Source organism: Balearica regulorum, chromosome 1 (assembly GCF_011004875.1).
Source record: "Balearica regulorum gibbericeps isolate bBalReg1 chromosome 1, bBalReg1.pri, whole genome shotgun sequence".
Taxonomy (NCBI): domain Eukaryota; kingdom Metazoa; phylum Chordata; class Aves; order Gruiformes; family Gruidae; genus Balearica; species Balearica regulorum.
Genome location: NC_046184.1, coordinates 151,924,502 through 151,946,778, shown reverse-complemented (window position 1 = coordinate 151,946,778; position 22,277 = coordinate 151,924,502). Strand labels below are relative to the sequence as shown.

The following is a 22,277-nucleotide window of genomic DNA, read 5'->3' as shown; positions in this document are numbered from 1 at the left end:
TGAAGTCACGCTGCTGCTGAATGCTGCTGTGCCAGACATGCTGGAACTTCAGTATGAACTGGAGTCAAAGGCAGCCAAGTGGTACGCCACAGCTGATATCACAAATGTGTTTTTTTCCATCCCTTTAGTGGCAGAGTGCAGGCCACAGTTTGCTTTTGCTTGGAGGACTGTCCAGTAGACCTGGAATTGACTGCCCCGGGGGTGGAAACACAGACCCACCATTTGCCATGGACTGATCCAGACTGCACTGGAACAGGGTGAAGCTCTGGAGCACCTGCAATACACTGAGGATATCATCGTATGGGGCAACACAGCAGCCTCTGAGAAAGGGAAGAAAATAGTCCAAACCCTTCTGAAGGCTGGTTTTGCCATAAGACAAAGTAAGGTCAAGGGACCTGCAGAGGAGATCCAGTTTTTAGGATTAAAATCATAGAATCATAGAATTGTTTAGGTTGGAAAAGGCCTTAAAGATCAAGTCCAACCATTAACCACCAAGTCCACCACTAAACCGTGTCTGTAAGCACCACATCTACGCGTCTTTTAAATACCTCCGGGGATGGTGACTCAGTCACTTCCCTGGGCAGCCTGTTCCAGTGCTTGACAACCCTTGTCAGTGAAGCCATTTCTCCAAATATCCAAGCTAAACCTCCCCTGGCACACCTTGAGGCCATTTCCTCTTGTCCTAGCACTTGTTACGTGGGAGAAGAGACCAACCCCCACGTGGCTACAGCCTCCTTTCAGGCAGTTGTAGAGAGCGAGAAGGTCTCCCCTCACCCTCCTTTTCCCCAGGCTAAACAACCCCAGTTCCCTCAGCTGCTCCTCATAAGACTCGTGCTCTAGACCCTTCTCCACCTTTGTTGCCATTCTCTGGACACGCTCCAGCCCCTCAATGTCCTTCTTGTAGTGAGGGGCCCAAAACTGAACACAGCACTCCAAGTGTGGCCTCGCTAGGGCTGAGTACAGGGGGACAACCACTTCCCTACTCCTGCTGGCCACACTGTTTCTGATACAAGCCAGGATGCTCTTGGCCACCTGGGCACACTGCTGGCTCGTATGCAGCTGGCTGTTGACCAACATCCCCAGGTCCTTTTCTGCCAGGCAGCTTTCCAGCCACTCTTCCCCAAGCCTCTAGTGTTGCATGGGGTTGTTGTGACCCAAGCACAGGACCCAGCACTGAGCCTTGTTGAACCTCATACAGTTGGCAAGGTGGGTGTTTTCAGATCCCAGTGGATGTAATCAACAAAATAGCAGCTATGTCTCCACCAACTAGCAAAAAGGAAACACAAGCTTTCTTAGGCATTGTGGGTTTCTGGAGAATGCATCTTCCAAATTACAGTCTGATTGCAAGCCCTCTATGAAATGACCCAGAAGAAGAACAATTTCAAATGGGTCCGTGATCAAAAACAAGCCTTTGAACAAATGAAGCAAGAAACAGTTCGTGCAGTAGCCCTTGGGCCAGTCCAGGAGGGAGCAGACGTTAAAAATGTGCTCTACACTGCAGCCAGGGCGAATGGCCCTACCTGGAGTCTGTGGCAGAAAGCACCAGGGCACACTCGAGGTCAAGCTGTGGGATTTTGGAGTCAGAGATAGAAGGATCCGAGGCCTGCTACACTCCAACTGAAAATTGGCAGTACATGAAGGGATTTGAGCCACTTTGGAGGTGGCTGGTACTGAAGCACAGCTCCTCCTGGCACCCTGACTGCTGGTGTTAGCTGGGCTGGATGTTCAAAGGGAGGGTCTCCTCTACACACCATGCAACTGATGCCGCATGGAGTAAGTGGGTTGCACTGATGGGCTCAATTAGGAAACCCCAGTCGCCCAGGAATTCTGGAAGTGATCATGGACTGGCCAGCAGGCAAAGATTTTGGAATATCGCCAGAGGAGGAGGTTACGTGTGTTGAAGAGTCCCTGCCATGTAATAAATTGCCAGAAAATGAGAAGCCATCTGCTGTGTTCACTGATAAGTCCTGTCGCATTGTGGGGAAGCATCGGAGGTGAACTACATGACAAGTTGCAGAAGCTGCTGAAGAGGAAGGTGAGTCGAGTCAGTTGGCAGAGGTGAAAGCCATCCAGCTGGCTTTAGACATTGCTGAAAGAGAAAAGTGGCCAGTGCTCTACCTCTGTACTGACTCATGAGTGGTGGCCAATGCCCTGGGGTTGTTTACAGCAGTGGAAGCAGAGCAACCGGCAGCGCAGAGGCAAACCCATCTGGGCTGCCCCAGCGTGGCAAGATATTGCTGCCTGGCTAGAGAAGCTGGTTGTGAAAGTAGGTCATGTAGATGCCCATGTACCCAGGAGTTAGACCACTGTGAAGAACATCAAAACAAACCTGCAGGTGGATAAGGCTGCTCAGATTAAAGTGGCTCAGGTGGATTTGGACTGACAACATAAGTGTGAGTTAGTTATAGCTCGCTAGGCCCATGACACCTCAGGCTATCAAGGAAGAGATGGAACATATAGATGGGCTCGTGATCAAGGGGTAGACTTGACCATGGACACCATCACACGGGTTACCCATGAATGTGAAACATGGGCTGCAATCAAGCAAGACAAGCAGTTAAAGCCTCTCTGGTATGGAGGATAATGGCTGAAATATAAATATGGGGAGGCATGGCAGATCGATTATATCACACTCCCACCAATCCACCAAGGCAAACACTGTGTACTTAGAATGGTGGAAGCAACCACTGGATGGCAGGAAACACGTCCTGTGCCCCATGCCACTGCCTGGAACGCTATCCTGGGCCTTGAAAAGCAAGTCTTGTGACATGGCACCCCAGAAAGAATTTTAATCAGACAATGGGACTCATTTCTGAAACAATGTCATAGACAGCTGTGCCAAAGAGCATGGCATTGAGTGGGTGTATCACATCCCCTATCATGCACAAGCCTCTGGGAAAATCGAATGATACAATGGACTGTTAAAGAGTACACTGAGAGCAGTGGGTGGTGAGACCTTCAAACATTGGGATGCACATTTAGCAAAGGCCACCTGGTTAGTCAACAGTAGGGGGTCTACCAATCGAGCTGGTCCTGCCCAGTCAAAACTTCCACGTACTGTAGAAGGGTGTAAAGTCCCCATAGTGCACATAAAGAATATGTTGGGGAAGACAGTCTGGGTTACTCCTCCTGAGGCAGGAGTAACCCATCCATGGGATTGCTTTTGCTTAAGGAACTGGGTGCACTTGGTGGGTGATGTGGGGGATGGAGAAGTCCAGTGTGTACCTCAAGGGGATTTTGGTCGAGAATAGTCAATGATTTAAATTGTATGATGTAAATTGCTACATAATACGGCATATTGTCACTACTATGATTGCTGTATGCCATAACAATGGTATTACAGTAAGAATCACCCATACTAATGAAGAATGAACTTTGATGAAACTGAGCAAGGTGTAGAGGTGATGAAGCCAGAACTGGCTTCAGCAACAAGTGCCCAGCAACATCCTCAAAATTGACATCTTCAACCCGCAGACCATGGGCATGGGCTGTGCCAGATACATCAGCTACGAGCTATGGATGCAGCATGCAACAATCAAATATAACACACCATCTCCCCTGTCCTGAAAGACTGTTATGACAGATGGAGTCATGGACTAAATGAACTCGGTGGACTTTTTAGAGGGATGGCCCAGAGAGTAAGGGAATCATGGAATCATGGAATGGTTTGGGTTGGAAGAGACCTTAAAGATCGTCTAGTTCCAACCCCCCTGCTGCAGGCAGGGACACCCTCCACTAGACCACGTTGCCCAAAGCCCCATCCAACCTGGTCTTAAACACTTCCAGGGATGGGGCCCCCACAACCTCTTTGGGCAACCTGTTCTAGTACCTCACCACTCTCACCAGTGAAGAATTTCTTTCTAACATCTAATCTAAATCGACCCTCCTTCAGCTTAAAGCCATTGCCCCTTGTCCTGTCACTACACTCCCTGATAAACAGTCCCTCACCAGCTTTCCTGTAGGCCCCCTTCAGGTACTGGTAAGCCACAATTAGATCTCCGTGGAGCCTTCTCTTCTCCAGGCTGAACAATCGTAACTCTCTCAGCCTGTCGTCATAGGAGAGGTGCTCCAGCCCTCTGATCAGCTTCATGGCCCTCCCCTGGACTCTCTCCAACAGCTCCATGTCTCTCCTGTACTGGGGCCCCCAGAGCTGGAATGATATCTGCGTGTACATATCAAAAAGACAGGAAAAGTGGTGGTGATTAATTGGAATGTATTGAGAAGTATAGGACCTGGGCATGACATATGGAATAAGGGGTGGATACTCTCCTGGTTTCAGCTAGTAGCCATTACAGTGCTGTGTTTTGGATTTAGTGTGAGAATATTGTTGATAACACACTCATGTTTTAATTGTTGCTAGGTAGTTGTACTGTCTACACCAAGTCAAGGACTTTTCAGCATCTCACGCCCTGCCAGGTGCACAAGAAGCTGGGAGAGCACAGCCAGGACAGCTGACCCAGACTAGCCAAAGGGATATTCCCTACCATGTAATGTCATTCACTGTATGTAACTGGGGAAGCTCCTGGGAGGCCGGATTGCTGCTCAGAAACAGACTGGGCATGGTGTTGTTTTTTTTTCCCCTTCCGCATGTGGTGAGCAATTGCATTTGTGCATCATTTGTTTTTTTTTTATTATTATTATAATAATAACAAAAATAGTAACAACAATAATAATAATAATAATATCATTTTCCTTTGTTACTCTGTTAAACTGTCTTTATCTCAACCCATGAGTTTGGGGTTTTTTCCCATTCTCCTCCCTATGCCCTTGTAGGATAGATTGCATGGTGCTTAGTTACCATGTGGGGTTTAACCAGGACAAGTGGATGAAAGGAACTTTAAATGGCACTTCTAAACTAATGTTTTTATCCTAGCTGTGTTTTCAAGACTCGTCTTGCACTTGGAAGAAAGCAGCAGTTCAAGCTTAGTGATTTAGGGTAGATTTTGTAAAGCGAAATGCAGAGAAAATACTGTAAACAGTCGTTGAGGGAACTACTTGGCATTTGATTTCCTGTTAGCTGTGGTAGCAGAGAAGCCGTGTAAAAGTGGGTAACTGAAACTTTCAAGCGCACGGAATAAAATGTTCTAAGGCCTATTGCTGTCAGTTTTATTGACAGCAGCCCAAAAACTGGATAGAACCGTACTTCTGATTAGTGACAGATGTTTTAGAAGTAGCTCATCTTTTTGTAATTCTTGCATCTTGTACATACATAGTTTTTTCGTACTGGAAATAAATGTATTGCATTGAACAAAATCCAAAAAAAGGGTTTGGAAAGCTTCTCTAAACCTCCAGTTCTGAATGATTTCAAATGTTCTGTTTATAGGAGATGCAGATGCTTTGCTCTTACTTTATTAGGGAGGAAGGTACTACTAATAGCATACGAAGCTGTCAACTACATGGCTGAACTAGCCAAATGCAACTTTCTTGAGTAGGATAGTGGCAAATAAGAATTAGGTGAAGATGATATGAAGACAAGTAGAGGCCATGACTAAAGATCAATGAGTCTAATGTAAGGTCTCCTAGAACACTTTAGCTCTACCTGTAATAAGGCCCATGATTTGCCGAGACCCTGAGAAAAATCTGCCATCTGATAACCCAGAGTTTTTCAATTGAAAAAAGAATCTTTGCAAAAAATGAGGTGGACTTCAGCAACTTTACATTCCTGTGAGAGACCTGGCTCATTTTTTTGATTCCAAATTTGATAATTGTTCAGACAATTTTCTACTGAGACCAGCTTGCGGTTGGGGGATGACACACTGGAAAGAGAAGGGCAGATTGTGCACTTAAGGCTAGTTTGCATTTCGTTATTTAGGGTTTTGTTTATTCTAAGCAGTTGGTTTGATGGACAGGTTTGGAGCTGAATTAGCTTTGTCTGTATTTGCTTTACAAACTGGTGGCAATATGGAATTTCACTAGTGATGTTAATGTGGAATTCCCTCTTCTTCTTCTCCTATCTATTTTGTTACCAAAAAAAATAAAAATCCACATGCAGAAGACTGCCACAATTGAATCTACAATGTTTTCCAGGTAATTATCATAGTTTTCTTGTAATCTTATATCAATCATTTGCATCTCAAGCAGTACAGGTACTCTGGCTTTGTATAAATTCCATTCCTATTAACTTTTTAAAAAAATTCCTGAAATAAGGAATGTGATGTTACAGGTGGCACTTGGCCTTCTCAGAAGTGACAGTGGAATCTAGTGTCCGTGTCACTTCATAAAATCTTCTTCTTCATGGAAAGTCTCACTGGTCTTTTTTGGTCTCACGAAAGAGACCCATTGGGCTCTTCAACTGAAACTCTCTTAGTTACGACTGTTATCAGATTATGGATATTAATGTTACATTTTTGAGAGCATAAGTCATATTTGACTTGTATTGAGACTGGCTTAATAATACTACTGCCTTTGAGTTGTGTAGCTGTTGTTAAGCTAGATTCCAACTGCTCTGTTAAAATAAATTTCAAAGCTTATGTAATTAAGACAAAAGTTTGTAGAGTTCATAAGAATGGTTATAAGCAGCATACCACAAGCTGTCATCTGCAAGGTTAATTTTCTTTAGACTTTTCTTAAAAGAACCCTTTGCTCAACTCCTAACCTTTGATCACGTATTTCTTTACAAACTGGTCTGCTAGATGGGTTGGACTGTTGCAGGAGATGGTAGGAATTACTTCACATTCTGACAAAACACTCTCTTATACTGTGTGTTCTTCTTTTGGGTTGTAATAATTCAGAAAGTGCTTGCAAAATTACCTTCTTAGCAAATCCAGTTCTACCATGTACAATATTGCTTCTATGCTAGAAGACAGGCTGACAAGACTTAGTTTGTTGGAGACTGCATTATCAGGAAACTGACTTGGTATTTTGTTTACTTCTGTTGTTGCATCACTTCTGTTGCTCTCTCTTACACAAGTAAAGAAAACAAAGACAGATTGCATCAGAAAATGGTACAACACCTAGAATGCATGGGATTTCTGCTCCTGAGGCAAGGAGTACCTCAGCCCAACCTCTTTAGTCTGAAATGTCAAAGGCACTACTGTTTCATGAACTGGAGCAGTCAGCTTTTAGATAGATCTACTGCTTTGTCTGCAGAGGGCACTCCTTTCTCTAATTTTAGATGTACTGTGTCTTTTTCTGTGGCATCTCAAGTTATTTAAAGTGTTCATAATTGGCTGTATTACCAGTCTGTCTTACTGCTAAAATTCTGCAAGAGAATCTTTCTTTTTTGGTAAAATTCTTGAGTTTGTTTTCATATGCAAGTGAAGGTTCAGTTCAAGATTCTCCCCTAAACGCAATCAGTAACCAAAGAAGGTTATTTACCGTGTACTCTCTATGAAGAGAGCTCGTATCTAGAACAGTTTGTAGACAAATAACAGGCTTTGTTAAAGGGTACTGCTACTTGTGCTGTGCCTGTTTTATACAGCATTACTCCTTGGTCCCATCTGTATCATTATCTTCGGTTTGGAGGCATTCTGGAACTTCGTACTGATGAAGTTCTACTTCCCTTTAGGTTTAATGATTGCTTATAAGTTACTAGAGTAGTCTTCCAAACTAGCGATGCTTGGAAGACTGAAAATTTAAGTAGAAATTATGTCCTGTGGGGTTTTTTTCTGCTTTACGTGGCCTTTTGTCATGGCTTTTGAAGTCTTCAGAAGAAGGAGGGGGGAAAAAAAATGTCAGGAACTAGCAGTATTAATAATGTGTTTGTTTTGAAAAGGAAGAAGAGTTGGTGCCAGGGAAACTGTTTGCAAACTTGCGGTTTAATTTTTACATGCTGCTATGCACACCGTACGTTGGCCACAAAGTACAGGATTATTTGGATTGCAGTGATTGTTGTAACAGTAATTAACAAATTATTAGTAAAATTCCTTTGAGAAAGCAAGCAATCACTTGCAAAGCTAAGTTAATAAAATTATATTTCTGCTTGTATACTTAACAAACAAAAAACCCACACACACAAACCCACTATGAAACGCATTATGAGCCTTTGATGGATGCGGTGGATATGAGAACCATTTGCACAACAGGTAAATGAGAAAATAGTAGGATGAACTTGGGCAGAGAAAAATTTAAAATACCCTTTTTTTTAAAAAAAAAAAAAGCCCTTTTTTCCCTCTTCCCCCTCCATTGTTGAGCAATTATGCTCTTTCCTATTTAGTATGATATCTTTTATAAGTTGACTTTGACTTTGCTTTGAACTATGAAGCGTGTGTTACTGTTCCTCCAGTAGTATTTGCATTTCCTTGCCAATCAGTTTGTGCCATAGAGACAGATGTACTTTGCAGTTTCTGTACAGAGCCAGGTTGGTTCAGTTGCATAAATCAACTCTGGCACAGCACTACAGGAAATGTTAATGTAATTAAAAACTTTAAAGAAGTATAGTGTGTACTTGTCCCTTCACACAGATGTTTTAGTTGCAAGATACCTATTTGTATTCATAGAATTAAATGAATAACATAAGGATACTGGAGGCCATCTAATCTGACCTTACAATCAAACTGGGGCCAGTTTCAAAGCACAGAGCCTTCAGTAGTTGAATTTTTCTGTATATCTCCAGGGAACCTCCTAAATGACCTGTTGCTGTGCTTTACCTTTCTCATTGTGATTCTTTTTCCTCATGTCTGGTTGGTATTTGCTGTGCAGCAACTTGTGCAGCAACTGTTGCCTCTTCTCCTTTTGTTGTGTCTTCTGTCATCTCTGTAACTCTCCATTTGATGAAGTTGAAGACAGTGATTAGATTCCCACAAATAATACCTCTCGCTCCACCTTAATCTTCTCTTCCACAGGCTGCACACACCAGCTTCTCCTTGTTCACCATATGCTCCAGTACCCTAGCCACATCAGTGTCTTTCTTCTGGACGCTCTACTGTTTGTTAATGCCTCTCTTGCACTGTGAGCCCCAAAACTGAACAGAGTAACCCAGGCACAGCTTAAAGAGCGTTGGAGTAAAAGGGAATAATACCTTATTGATGTACTGTTCCAAATGCAGCCTAGGATGTGGTTAAGTCTTCATTAGCATAGGGGTGTATTTCTGGGTCACATTCAGTTTATTGTCTGCCTGGACCCCCAGGTCCTTTTCTGTACATCTGCTTTCTAACCACTTGATCCCTGACCTCTGCTGTTGCATGGAGTTACGCTGTCACAAGTGCAAGATTTTTGCATTTGTCTTTGTTGACTGCATAAAAATTATTGAGAAACAACACAATAGTATAACAAATTACTTTAAACATACCAGAAGAACATAGTCTCTGAGTGCATCTGAAGACTAGACAGATGACCAAAATGATTAGGAGACTCATGGCAATACTGTTCTTCATGAAGCTGTCCTACTGAAGTATTACTAGAAGTTGTTGTCTTAGGAAAAAATTAGGATAAAAATTAATTAGGATAACGTGAATGATTAGATACCATTGTGAACAGAGAATTATCTACCTGTGAATTCTTAAAGGACCTAGTAATGGTACTTCTGTCCTGCTAATTCAGTGTACGTATAATTCATATAGTACCAGAAGGATAGAAAGCGACATACCCTGCACCAATTTCTGAAGGGTTCAGATGACTGCAGATGAGTAAGTCTGACTTCTGTTAGGTAAATCGGTTGAGCACATAACAGAGAAGTAGTAGACATATGAATAAATGTGATAATGGGCAGGAGTTAACATAGCTTTTCTAGAGGGAGGGGAAAAGGGAAGTTTTGAAGTTAGGTCTTTTCAAAGTCATACCTTGAAAGAGTCAACAACCATGTGGATAAGGGTTATCTAATCAGTGTGATGCCCTTGGATTTCTTAAAAATAACAACAAAACCTCCTTGATTATCAAGGTCTTTAATCAGCCTGTTAAAGAAATTAAGGTGTCATAGAATGGCAGGGTCCTCCCATGGGTTAATAATTGGTAAAAACCAAACTAGATACAGTAAGGACCCCAAGCGAGCTATTAGCACTCAAGAAAGATCTTGAAGTCACTGTAGATTATGTGAAAATGTGGTATCAGTATTTGGTGGGAACGAACAAATTGAATTTTGATAATTATTTGGAAAGGGACAGGGAATAAAATAGAAAATGTGCATATGCCATTGGCATTCCTTTGTCATGAATAATGTGTCCATCCCTGACCCCTGCAAAAATAAAGGGTAGGAGAACTAGAAAGTGTATGGGCAACAAGAACTGTCAAAAGTAAGGAAAGGCAGTCAAACAGATGAGGTGTCTTAACTTTGGAAAGCAGTTACGACTCTTTATTTTATACTGGAAATGTAATCTTCAGATTGCTTTGTTGTTTTTAAAGCAATGAGGAGGAAATTAAAAAAAAAGACATTGACCTCCAGGAAGCTGCAAAGATACACAAGCACTAATAGCCAGGGTAATTTATGTTGTGTTACTGCATTCTGTGGAGAGAAAGGACAGACACAAAACAGGCTGTGATAATGATGGGTGTACTTGAAGGAACAGGAAGGTGTAACAGACTTATGTTACGAATTAGATAGCTGCTGGCTTTCTGAAAGATCACTGGACAGTTGGTTAATAATGGCAGAATGGCAAGCTACTGCATCCTATTCAGATTTGTGTGACTGAGAATAGGTTCTTGTATGAAGCTGTCAATTTGACATGGTGTGGTAATAGCAGCTAGGAAGTACAAGCCTTTTGGAAAGCAAGGATTTAAACGAGATTTGAGTTGCCCCCAACTTTCTGTAGACTACCTGAATGCGTAAGAGGGATGGTAAGCATCAAGGACTCGTTAGGGCCCTTCCTAACCATTTAACCATTGTAAAAATGCTTACTTATTGCTTCTGTATTGGCTAATGGGAAGAAGGAAGAGAAATGGGAGTTGTGCTCAGTCCTTCTGCCCCCACTGGCCCATTTAAAAGTGATCTGAGGGAAAGAACTGCTTAACGTCTTACCTGACAACCAAATGACAGATGTTTCAGTAAAATAAATGTATCTGGTATTTTAAGACTTGTTTGTCCCATTATTGTTTTTCTGTAGTCAGTATTTGTTGCCTTTGTTTGTTTAGTTTCGTGGGTTTGTTTGTTTTTTTTTTTAAAGTATGGCATGGAGCATCAAATTGCTAGAGGATACCTGGCTTGGTATTTTTGTAGCTGAATTTTTTGTTTTACATGGCGTAAGACTTGCTTACCTATCAATGTTGATTGTGGATGGCTTATGAACTGGAGGAGGGCAGCTTTCCCTGCAAGGCTGGTCTACTGTGTTGCATGTATTTTGCTCAAATATTGGATTCTTGAAGACTTTTGTTCTTTAATTCCCTGCCTTCAGCTCAGAGGGGACACTTAGAGGAAAGTTGGAAGTGTTCTCTTGGAAAGGCCTGTGATAACCAAATTTTATATGGTAGACAGCATGCCTTAGAAGGATGTGTCATATGCTGGGGCGTTGGGTGTGTTTTTCAGGTGGTGTGGGACAAGATTTCAAAAGCTGCAAAGGATAGGGGTAGAAGAGGAGGGGATTATGCTTTCTGTCAGATGCCCATTACCTCTATTACTCTGTTTTGAAAGAAGAATTGGAATACAAGGAATTAAAACCTGTTCATACTAGATCATTGACCTGTAAGGTTACATAGAAGAAAGTTTGAGAGAACATAATCATTAATCTTAATTTCTTTTTGAGCTTCAAATGTGTAAATGCTACACTTATATTGACTCTATGCAGTTCAAAGCTAGTTTCTATTAATAAGTATTGGTAGTATAGATGAAACTGGAATTGCTAAAATAATACAATGTGGCTGACCTGAAGCTTGTATTTGTTTTAGGGGTTGTTTCTCTATTGGCTGTTCATCCTTCTACAGTAAATACGCTTGGAAAACAGCTCCTGCCAAAAACATTCGGACAGTCTAATGTCAACATTGCACAACAAGTGGTAAGGAGACTTTGTGGTTTTTTTATTGCTTATACTATTGCTTACACATACTATAAATCTGACTTGTAGCTTGATGGTTGGTATTACTTATCACGGGCAGATAGTCTAAGCTTATTTCTAATTTTAATAGACTTATGTTAAAATAAATGTTCTTTTGCTTAAAGAAATGTAAAGATGACTGTCAAATCAATGTGCAGATACCTGAATATTCAGGTGGCTTTATCTTTTGCTAATCTTGCCACTTAAAAACAATGGCTCTTTCACATTATGCTTTGAAATCAGGCATAGGGAAATGTAAATTAAGTCCATTAGCACATTTTTATTGAGATTGAAGTTAGGTGGAACAAAACTGAAAACAGAGCTACTTTTCTTAGTGCTTAATTTAGATATCCTTTTGCTTAAACACTTACTGTGAGCTTTGTGTGAGGTACATGAAATCAGAGGTTTCAAAGAGTCTAATAATGCAATAGATAATACATAGGTTATAAGAAGTCACTTTAATAGTGATCAAAATTAAAATTTGGTGATCTGAAAAGAGTTGGTCGCAATTCATCTTCTGGAAAGCAACTGTAACACGTAAACATCTGAAATGGCATGTGTCTTCTATTTGGGTTTCTTCCCATCTGCCTTTCCCAACTCTTGGCTCTATGGAATGAGGCTACCTGAATCTATAAACTGTTCTACTTTAGCTGTATAGATCTTGCAACAGTCTAGTCTCTCTGCAATATTAACTACACTTTGCAGCTGTTACCATGCTCAGATAGCTGCTCTGCTGTAACTGTCAGTTTGAAGACGGAAACAAAACGAAAATCCTCAAACTCCTACATCCTCCCATGTTCAAAATTGAACTGCAGATCCAGTATCACTATGTTTAAGTCTGCACATCGTTTAAGGAGACTGAGACAGACTGAAGATCATCGAGGAATGAAATGTCTAATTGCAGATCATTCACTGTACTGTATTTCCAACAGTGGTGGTGAATTAACTACTTCCAGCAGCCACTTGGAAGTTAGTGTAACAAAATGAATTTAACTGAATGAAGTTACTCCTTCAGAAGGAAGTGTTTTATCAATAAATTTCCAAATAAGGAAATTCAGACAAGTTTGGCATTCTTTTAATCTAAAATCAGTAACCAGCAGTAGGAGGAGAACATTTTACAGATCATGGGCCATAATGGGACAGAGGTGGTCGCTTCTGGGCATTATTGTGAGACTGTGTACATACTTGAGTTTAACATTGAAAATGAAATGTTATTTTAGGTAACCTACAAAATCTTTTATCGCAATACCAAAATTAGGGGATAATAATGAAATTACAAATTATCTGATGCTTTTTTAAACTTTGAACATACATACAAAATACATTATTGTGTCTTCCATCACAAGTTTAAATTGACAAATCCTCATCTATATTATCTGTGATTAATTTTATGTGGTAATGTTATTTGAATATGAGCTGGCAGTGTGCCCAGGTGGCCAAGAAGGCCAACAGCATCCTGGCTTGTGGCCAGCAGGAGTAGGGAAGTGGTTGTCCCCCTGTACTCAGCACTAGTGAGGCCGCACCTTGAGTGCTGTGTTCAGTTTTGGGCCCCTCACTACAAGAAGGACATTGAGGGGCTGGAGCGTGTCCAGAGAAGGGCAACAAAGGTGGAGAAGGGTCTAGAGCACGAGTCTTATGAGGAGCAGCTGAGGGAACTGGGGTTGTTTAGCCTGGGGAAAAGGAGGGTGAGGGGAGACCTTCTCGCTCTCTACAACTGCCTGAAAGGAGGCTGTAGCCACGTGGGGGTTGGTCTCTTCTCCCACGTAACAAGTGCTAGGACAAGAGGAAATGGCCTCAAGGTGTGCCAGGGGAGGTTTAGCTTGGATATTTGGAGAAATGGCTTCACTGACAAGGGTTGTCAAGCACTGGAACAGGCTGCCCAGGGAAGTGACTGAGTCACCATCCCCGGAGGTATTTAAAAGACGCGTAGATGTGGTGCTTAGGGACATGGTTCAGTGGTGGACTTGGCAGTGCTAGGTTAACAGTTGGACTTGATCTTAAGGGTGTTTTCCAACCTAAATGATTCTATGATTCTAAATATGTTTCTGAAATAAGCTACTCTTAATTGTGGTTTTGTTAGTATGATTACTGTGGGAAATTCAAGTTTGTAATCATAATTTTTTCAGCACTTCAAGTCTTATTCTGAACATTCTACCAATGTTTTTTTTGTGAATTAAAGGGCCCATATCAGCATATTTGTATTGGCTGTTACCAGTACAAAATTAGATGCTTAGTTGTATGTCACTAAAGAAGGGATGGAGTTTTTATTTTGTGTATATATATAGATAGAGAAATTTTGGATAAATTTCTGTTGACTTTACAATTCTGAAGGATAGCAAGAACTATAAAAAAAATACCCTGAAAATTAAAAGGAGATAAATTTTCTGCCAGTGAGCAAAATGTTCTTTGGGAGCAGAGTTGAGGAGTTGGCTTGTGATCCTGCTCAACTTTCTAGCCTTTTGAGTGGTAAAAGCAGTTTTTTAATACGTAAGTACTTAATTTTCTGAGCTGCTGTTCTTTGTTTGGGTAGCCTGATTTCTTTTTTTAATACAGTCCACGTATAAGTTTTCCTGTTGAGTACAGTGAAGTGGACTCTGGGCTGTTTTGCTGTTTTTCTCTGTTGTCCTGATCTTACTCATTCTTAAGGAGCTGAACTGAAATCTTGTTCTCTTTTAAAATGAGGAAACTTCAGAGAAACAGCAGACACTTCTTTTTCTACTTTTGCTTCCCCTCCCTCCACCATCCCCTCTCTTTTCTCTAAAATCATCCACTCTAATTCTGTCTTTAAGCTTTCATTTTAGGATGTTTCTAGTGACTCGATACTGCTTAACTCTTCATTCGTACTCTTTTCATTGAAAGTCATGGTTGTTTATGAACTTGTGAGTAAAAGTTAGGGGCATTAACATTTCTATTAAGGAGCCTGTAATTCCTTAGAAGATTCGGAAACCCTAGGCTGTAGAGTCTTCCTGAATAGTGATGCAGTAAAGCATCTAATTCTGGCTAGTTCGCAGACTTTTGTGAGTTAGAATGGGAATGCAGAGCAGGTTTTGAATGTACTAAACAGACTTCACTTTTCCACTCTAGAAATGAGCCTGTGAATTTGTACACCCTTCCATTTATTCCTTTGTACTGTTGAGTATTTCAAAACACAGCCTAGCACAGTAGATGTCCAGGGCTTGCTGCTGCCAAATGTTTTTCTCCAGCTGTAAATCCGCCCCCTCTCCTGTACTGGCTTGGCTCTCATCTTACTGCACAGTCATACAAATTCTAGATGTGGCACCAGGGTGATGGTCGGGCTATTTGTGGAGTTAGGAAGCTAGGGGATAGAGTGGGACCCTCTGATTTTAGTCTCTGCAAGCAAGATGTTGAATCATCTCTTCCAGTCCTCTGTAACTGCATCCTAGGGAATAAAAACTGGCTAACAGCTTTCTTCTGTTCTCTGTATTGTCTACATTACTTGAATAGCACACGGGTGGTTTTCACAGTCTTTTGAGACATTTGGTGAACCAGACCAGTCAACACCAGTATCTTTTTCATGGGGAGAAAGTGAGCTGGTTCACATATGTCTTGTGCCTGTTCAGCATCCTCACCCTCATTCTGTTTTCCCACAATCAGAATTTTTGGTTATGAAAATTAGTAAGGGAGATTAGCTGACTTTTCCAAAAGAATTAGAAACATTTTAAGTACAGAAGCAAGCTACTGGAAAGGGGAGAAGGACCTAAGATTTTCCAGCTGTTGGAAGTGGATGTAACAAACTTGTATGTTAACTACTCAGGTGGCATAATACTAGGAGACAGTATTGGGGAAGAAACTCAACTGTTTGTCCTTCCAGGCAGCTGAAATCATGGACATCTGATAGTCACTAGACTGCCTCTTGCATTCTACATTTAAAGGTTATTCAAATTTTGGTTCATTTTAATTTTTACACATAAAATGTTTCATTTTGGGTCTTCAGTTTTCCTATTTTATTCATATTGAGACAAAATTATTGAAACTAGCCTGAGGAAGAAACTTAACATTTTGTTGGTGAGGCAGAATGTGGCTGCAGGAAAATACAGCAAGCTTGTGGGTGAGAATGAGTTTAGGTTCATTTGATGGGTTTAAGCTGAAGGAGGGTTGATTTAGATTAGATGTTAGAAAGAAATTCTTTACTGTTAGAGTGGTGAGGTACTGGAACAGGTTGCCCAAAGAGGTTGTGGATGCCCCCTCCCTGGCAGTGTTCAAGGCCAGGCTGGATGAGGCTTTGGGCAATGTGGTTTAGTGGAGGGTGTCCCTGCCCGCAGCAGGGGGTTGGAACTAGATGATCTTTGAGGTCCTTTCCAACCCAAACCATTCTATGGTTCTGTGATTCTATGTTTGTTTCACTTACCTGATGTCAGGGATACAACCTGCTGTTTCCACTGGGAAATAAATGTACCCCCCAAAAGTGGGCATATCTTTCTACAGAACAGAAATCTGTACAGTATCATTTTGTTTTCCTAAATACATATTCTCTAGAAATTACATTTATAACATTTCAGAGATAAAAAAACATCATCTGCAAAAGTGGGAGTTCTGCTTCAGCTAGTTTCACAGATAAGGAGAGCATGGCTCTGTGTATGAATGAATGGATGTATGTATTACTCATGATCAAATTAGCACATCTTCAGGGCTACTTACCTGTAAGCTGGAACACTGTGATCAGCTGAGTGTGTGCTCCTAACATGTTTGGAATGGAATGGTTTTGCCTAAATTGGTCTCACTCACTGCAGTGATGAAGAAACTTGGCCCTTACTCTTCCTCACCTCTAACATATTTGTATTTGGTTTTGACTCTGTAGCGATAGAGACTGACCGCAGGAGAGAATTTGGCCTTTCTTGCAACAGCTGTGCATTTTCTGTCTGTTTGTACTGATTTTCAGATCTACTTGTTTTATATGTTCGTATTTTAACTGTAATTTACTGCAACATCTTTATACATAGTCTGGTAGGGCTTTCTTTCCCTTTTTTCCCTTTCTTTCCCTTTTTCTTTTCTTTTTTTTTTTCTGTTTTAGAGCATGTGTGTGCACTTTGGGCTTGTTAGTGTAGAACAGTATTAAGAAATCCAGCAAGCACAAAAAGCTCATTTAAGAAGGCTAAAACGTAAATGCTCATTACTTAGGGAGTGCTCTAACTATATAATATGTAGTCTGAAGGTTTTTTTGCTAGCGTGTATAAATTTAATGCATCTTAGAAAGTAGGTAGAAAAGCATTATTCATGTTTGGATAATGCATAATTTGAATAACACAGCATTTGAATATCTTTGAATATTTATGATCATTTTCCAAATAATTTATCTTTATTGTAGGTTATTGGTACACCTCAGAGACCTTCAGCGCCAAATACTATCCTGGTAGGAAGTCCACATACACCTAACACACATTTTGTATCACAGAACCAGACTGCAGATTCTTCGCCATGGTCTGCTGGGTGAGCAAAACAAAAAGTTACAAAGGATTAATTGTTCTAAGTGTTCGCTGTGATAGTGTATGTACTCTTCAGGCTAGCAGTGTAAGAGAGACAGTCTATTTACCTTTCCATCAAGAACACTTCAACATTAAAGTATACTGTACTAAAACCAGGAACAGTCACACAAGAATGAATGCGCCCTCATTTGTCATAAAATCAACTAGAATATTTTCTGTAAACACTGATGGTTATTTTCACGTTACCTGCCTTCGGAGAATTTAGCTCCTAAAAGGACACACAGGAATTCAGCTGACTTGGTTCAGTTTTTAATTTGGCATTTCTATTTTTCTGCATTCTTTTGGTATCTTTTCTCATACAAGCTTGTTTTTAAGGGTCTCTTGTTAAATGTGGTTGATTTAAAACTAAATTAATCATCAGTGTGTTTTTGCACATAAATAGATTTCTACTTTGGAATTATACAGTGAAATGAGATGTAGAGAATTGAGAGGTTCCATTGCTGATAGTAATTTTGTTGGTACTTATATTTTTCCTCAAGTTACACAAAACTTTCTATTCAAAAGACACGTGGAAAATTTTGCTATACTTCTTGCATCTGTTGTAACTTTGAAGCTTTTGTAACAACTTCACCTACTGTATAACTTCAAATCTGTGTTTTAGTAATAGTGTAATGTTTAGTGAGAATTTTTCTGTTCAGTGATTATTTGATTTATGCAGAACAATATTCAATTAATCTAATTGTTTGTGGTCAAACTACAGGAGCTATTTAAATTAAAAAAAGAAAAAAAAATACCAACAACACCCACCCCACACCCCCCAAACGTTATCTGCTGTAATTTGCTTTTCATAGTTTAGCATTTATTCCCCTACCCTTTCTTGTCTTGAAGATTAGAAGGTTTTATTTACTGACTTCTTCAAGGAATATCCCTATTGTTAACTTATTAGCTGCTACTAGAGCTAGCAGAGTTGTCAAAAGGATGAATTTGTACTGTGTTTCAGCATCAAGACGTCAGAATTGTTAATTATTGTAAATTGTAGTGGAAAAATTACAGAAAAAATATTGGGAAGGGGTAAGACACAGAACAAAAGGGAAGGCTTGGTTTTTGCAGCAGTGTGCCTGTATTTGAAAAAGAGACATTAAATATTCCAAAGTTCAAATCTTCTTAAAATATATATTATACGTATATTTAGGAAGCGGAACAAAAAAGGAGAGAAGAATGGCAAGGGTTTACGTCATTTCTCTATGAAGGTTTGTGAGAAGGTACAAAGAAAAGGAACCACCTCATACAATGAGGTGGCAGACGAGTTGGTTGCAGAATTCAGTACCACTGATAATCACATTTCACCAAATGAATCAGTAAGTATATGGGAGGTCAATTACATGTGAACTGAATGGGGGAAGAGAAATTTCTTTTGAGACTTTTGTATTTCTTTTCCTACTGCTAAATGAAACAGTTCAGACATTACACCACTTTATCCATTTACTGTAATATACTTATTTTAAAATATTTTTGTCACAGGTATGTTTTTGATTAATGCACTATGTCTACAGCAGGCTTATGACCAGAAGAATATTAGACGACGTGTCTATGATGCCTTAAATGTCCTTATGGCCATGAACATTATCTCTAAAGAGAAGAAAGAAATCAAATGGATTGGTCTACCTACTAACTCGGCTCAGGAATGTCAGAATTTAGAGGTATATGTTTTAGGAAATTCACAATGGATTTGTGTTTGAGTAAATGTTTACAGCTTTAGTATGTTCTGATCCAACATGTGCATGTGATTTCTGAGATAGCAAAGTGGAATAGTATGGTCCCTTTTGACTCTTTCTTTAAAAATTTTATTTGTATTTACAGAACACGCATTTAAACTTCCAGATTGCTTAAATATATTTTTTTCTAATTCTATGTCAAAAATACAGCTCTGTCACAGCTTTTACAGTATACGTGAAATGATTCTGAGTGGAAGTTAATAAAACTGAAAGATTAATGAGTATTTCCAACATTGCAGTAGTGGTGCTTAAGAGTCAAGAAGATTGTTTTCTCCAGATGTTCTCCAAATAGTACATCTGCGATGATAGATGTTGCATGTAGACAAGTATATATAAGCATTGCTCCTTCTTTGTTGCTGCAGGTCATATGTAATTCTGACATTTGTCTTACATGAACATGTTGGACTTTTTTACTGCATATCTTGGGTAAGAAGTAAAATGTTTTATACTGAAAGGTATTCATGCGTTCTGGCAGGATTTTTTGTTGAGTGTACTGAGATTTACAGGATAATGAAGTTACTGAGGTTTGCTGAAGTCAATTCACTTTATCAGAATAGAATGAGACTTTGTATTTATTCTTTATAAATAAGATTATTTATCTTATTATGCGATTATTATCCAGTGTTGATTTTTCAGGTAGGCAGCGATACAGTTGCAGCAAGAAGTTCAAGGCCGATCAAGAGAGACTTTAGGGCCTTAGGACAACTGGTTAAGGGAAGAGGAGCACCAGTAGTGTTCTCCTCTATCCCTCTAGTTGCAGGGAATTGTGACGGGAGAAATGGGAAGAGCCAGCATATCAACACTTGGCTCCGAGCCTGGTGTCACTGGCAGGATTTTGGGTTTTTTGATCATGGGTTGGTCTACATGATACCAGGCCTTCTGGCAACAGATGGGGTATACCCGTTTCAAAGGGGGAAAAGGATTTTTGCACAGGAATTAGCAGGGCTCATCAAAAGCTTTAAACTAGTTTCGAAGGGGGAAGGGGATAAAAGCAGGCTTGCCAAAGATGAGCCTGGGGGCAGCATGCCAATGTGTGCTAGTGAAGTCCTTCAGTCTTCATCTCAGTGAAGGTAGGAGATGGAGACACACAACAACAAAGACACAAAGGTTGTTGATGGGTTAGAAACCATGGAAGGTCAGGTAGGAATTAGGGCTTCTCCCCTCAAAAAGATGATGGGATCAGTAGCCCGACTCAAGTGCATCTACACCCACGCATGCAGCACAGGCAACAAACAGGAGGAGCTGGAAGCCATTGTGCAGCAGGAAAACTATGATATAGTTGCCATCATGGAAACATGATGGGATGACTCGCACAGCTGGAGTGCTGCATTGGATGGCTACAAACTCTTCAGAAGAGATAGGCAAGGAAGGAGAGGTGGTGGGGTAGCCCTGTATGTTAGGAAATGTTTTGATTGTTTAGAGCTTGATGATGACAATAGGGTTGAGTGTTTATGGGTAAGAATCAGGGGAAGGCCAACAAGGCAGATACCATGGTGGGAATCTATTATAGACCATCCAACTAGGATGAAGAGGCAGAAAAATTATTCTATAAGCAGCTGGGAGAAGTCTCCTGATTGCTAGCCTTTGTTCTTGTGTGGGATTTCAACTTAAAAGATGTCTACTGGAAATACAGTACAGCAGGGAGGAAGCAGTCTAGGAGGTTCCTGGAGTGCGTGGAAGATAACTTCCTGACACAGCTGGTGAGTGAGCCAACTAGGGAAGGCGACCGCTGGACCTGTTGCTTGAGAGCAGAGAAGGGCTTGTGGGTGATGTTACAGTGTGAGGCCATCTTGGGCATAGTGATCATGGAATGAGAGTTTTTGATTCTTGGAGAAGTAAGGAGGGGGATCAGCAGAACTGCTACCTTGGACTTCCAGAGGGCACACTTTGGCCTGTTTAGGAGACTGGTGTACAGAGTCCCTTGGGAGGCAGTCCTGAAGGGCAAAGGAGTCCAGGAAGGCTAGACACTCTTCAAGAAGGAAATCTTAAAGGTGCAGGAGCATTTGCCTGAAGACAAGCTGGCGAGGAAGAAGACTGGCCTGGCTGAACAGAGAGTTTTGGCTGGAACTCAGGAAAAAAAGGAGCGTTTATGGCCTTGGGAAGAAGAGGCAGGCAACTCAGGGGGACTACAAAGATGTCATTAGGCTATGCAGGGAGAAAATTAGAAGGGCCAAAGCCCAGCTAGGACTTAATCTGGCTACTGCTGTTAAAGACAATAAAAAATGTTTCTATAAATACATTAAAAACAAAAGGAGGGCTAAGGAGATTCTCCATCCTTTATTGGACGCAGGGGAAAACATAGTGACAAAGGATGAGGAAAAGACTGAGGTACTTAATGCCTTCTTTGCCTCAGTCTTTAGCAGTAAGACCAGTTATTTACCCAGCAACATACCCAGCCCCCTGCACTGGAAGACAGGGACAGGGAGCAGAATGAAGCCCCCATAATCCAAGGGGAAATGATTAGCAACCTGTTACACCACTTTAGACACACACAAGTCTATGGGGCCGGATGGTATCCACCCAGGGGTGCTGGGGAGCTGGCGGAAGTGTTTACCAAGCCACTTTCCATCATTTATCACCAGTCCTGGCTAACTGGGGAGGTCCCAGTTGACTGGAGTTTAGCAAATGTGACACCCACCTACAAGAAGGGGTGGAAGGAGGATCCAGGGAACAACAGGCCTGTCAGTCTGACCTCGGTGCCGGGGAAGGTCATGGAACAGATCATATTGAGTGCCATCATGTGGCATGTACAGGACAACCAGGTGATCAGGCCCAGTCATCATGGGTTCATGACAGGTAGGTCCTGCTTGACTAACCTGAACTTCTATGACAAGGTGACCTGATTAGTGGGTGAGGGAAAGGCTGTGGATGTTGTCTGCCTAGACTTCAGTAAAGTCTTTGACACAACTTCCCACAGCATTCTCCTGGAGAGGCTGGCTGCTCATGGCTTGGATGGGTTTATGCTTCGCTGGGAGAAAAACTGGCTGGATGACTGGGCCCAGAGAGTGTGGTGAATGGAGTTAAATCCAGTTGGTCACAAGTGGTGTTCCCCAGGGCTCAGTACTGGGGCAGTTCTCTTTAATATCTTTATTGATGGTCTGGATGAGGGGATCGAGTGTGCCCCCAGTAAGTTCGCAGACAACACCAAATTATGCAGG

At 41.1% G+C, this 22,277-nt stretch overlaps 1 protein-coding gene across 3 annotated transcripts in view; it reads left to right on the top strand.

Annotated features, from left to right (window-relative positions):
* Positions 1-22,277, top strand: part of TFDP1 (transcription factor Dp-1) — a 58,222-nt gene that overhangs the window by 23,761 nt on the left and 12,184 nt on the right. For 2 of the 3 annotated variants that reach the window (XM_075739417.1, XM_075739407.1), the window contains exons 4-7: positions 11,755-11,861; positions 17,227-17,348; positions 18,537-18,702; positions 18,898-19,044. In XM_075739417.1, the coding sequence (XP_075595532.1) occupies positions 11,755-11,861; positions 17,227-17,348; positions 18,537-18,702; positions 18,898-19,044 (542 nt within the window). The remainder of the gene's footprint in view (positions 1-11,754; positions 11,862-17,226; positions 17,349-18,536; positions 18,703-18,897; positions 19,045-22,277) is intronic. The other variant, XM_075739427.1, reaches the window with a different exon arrangement.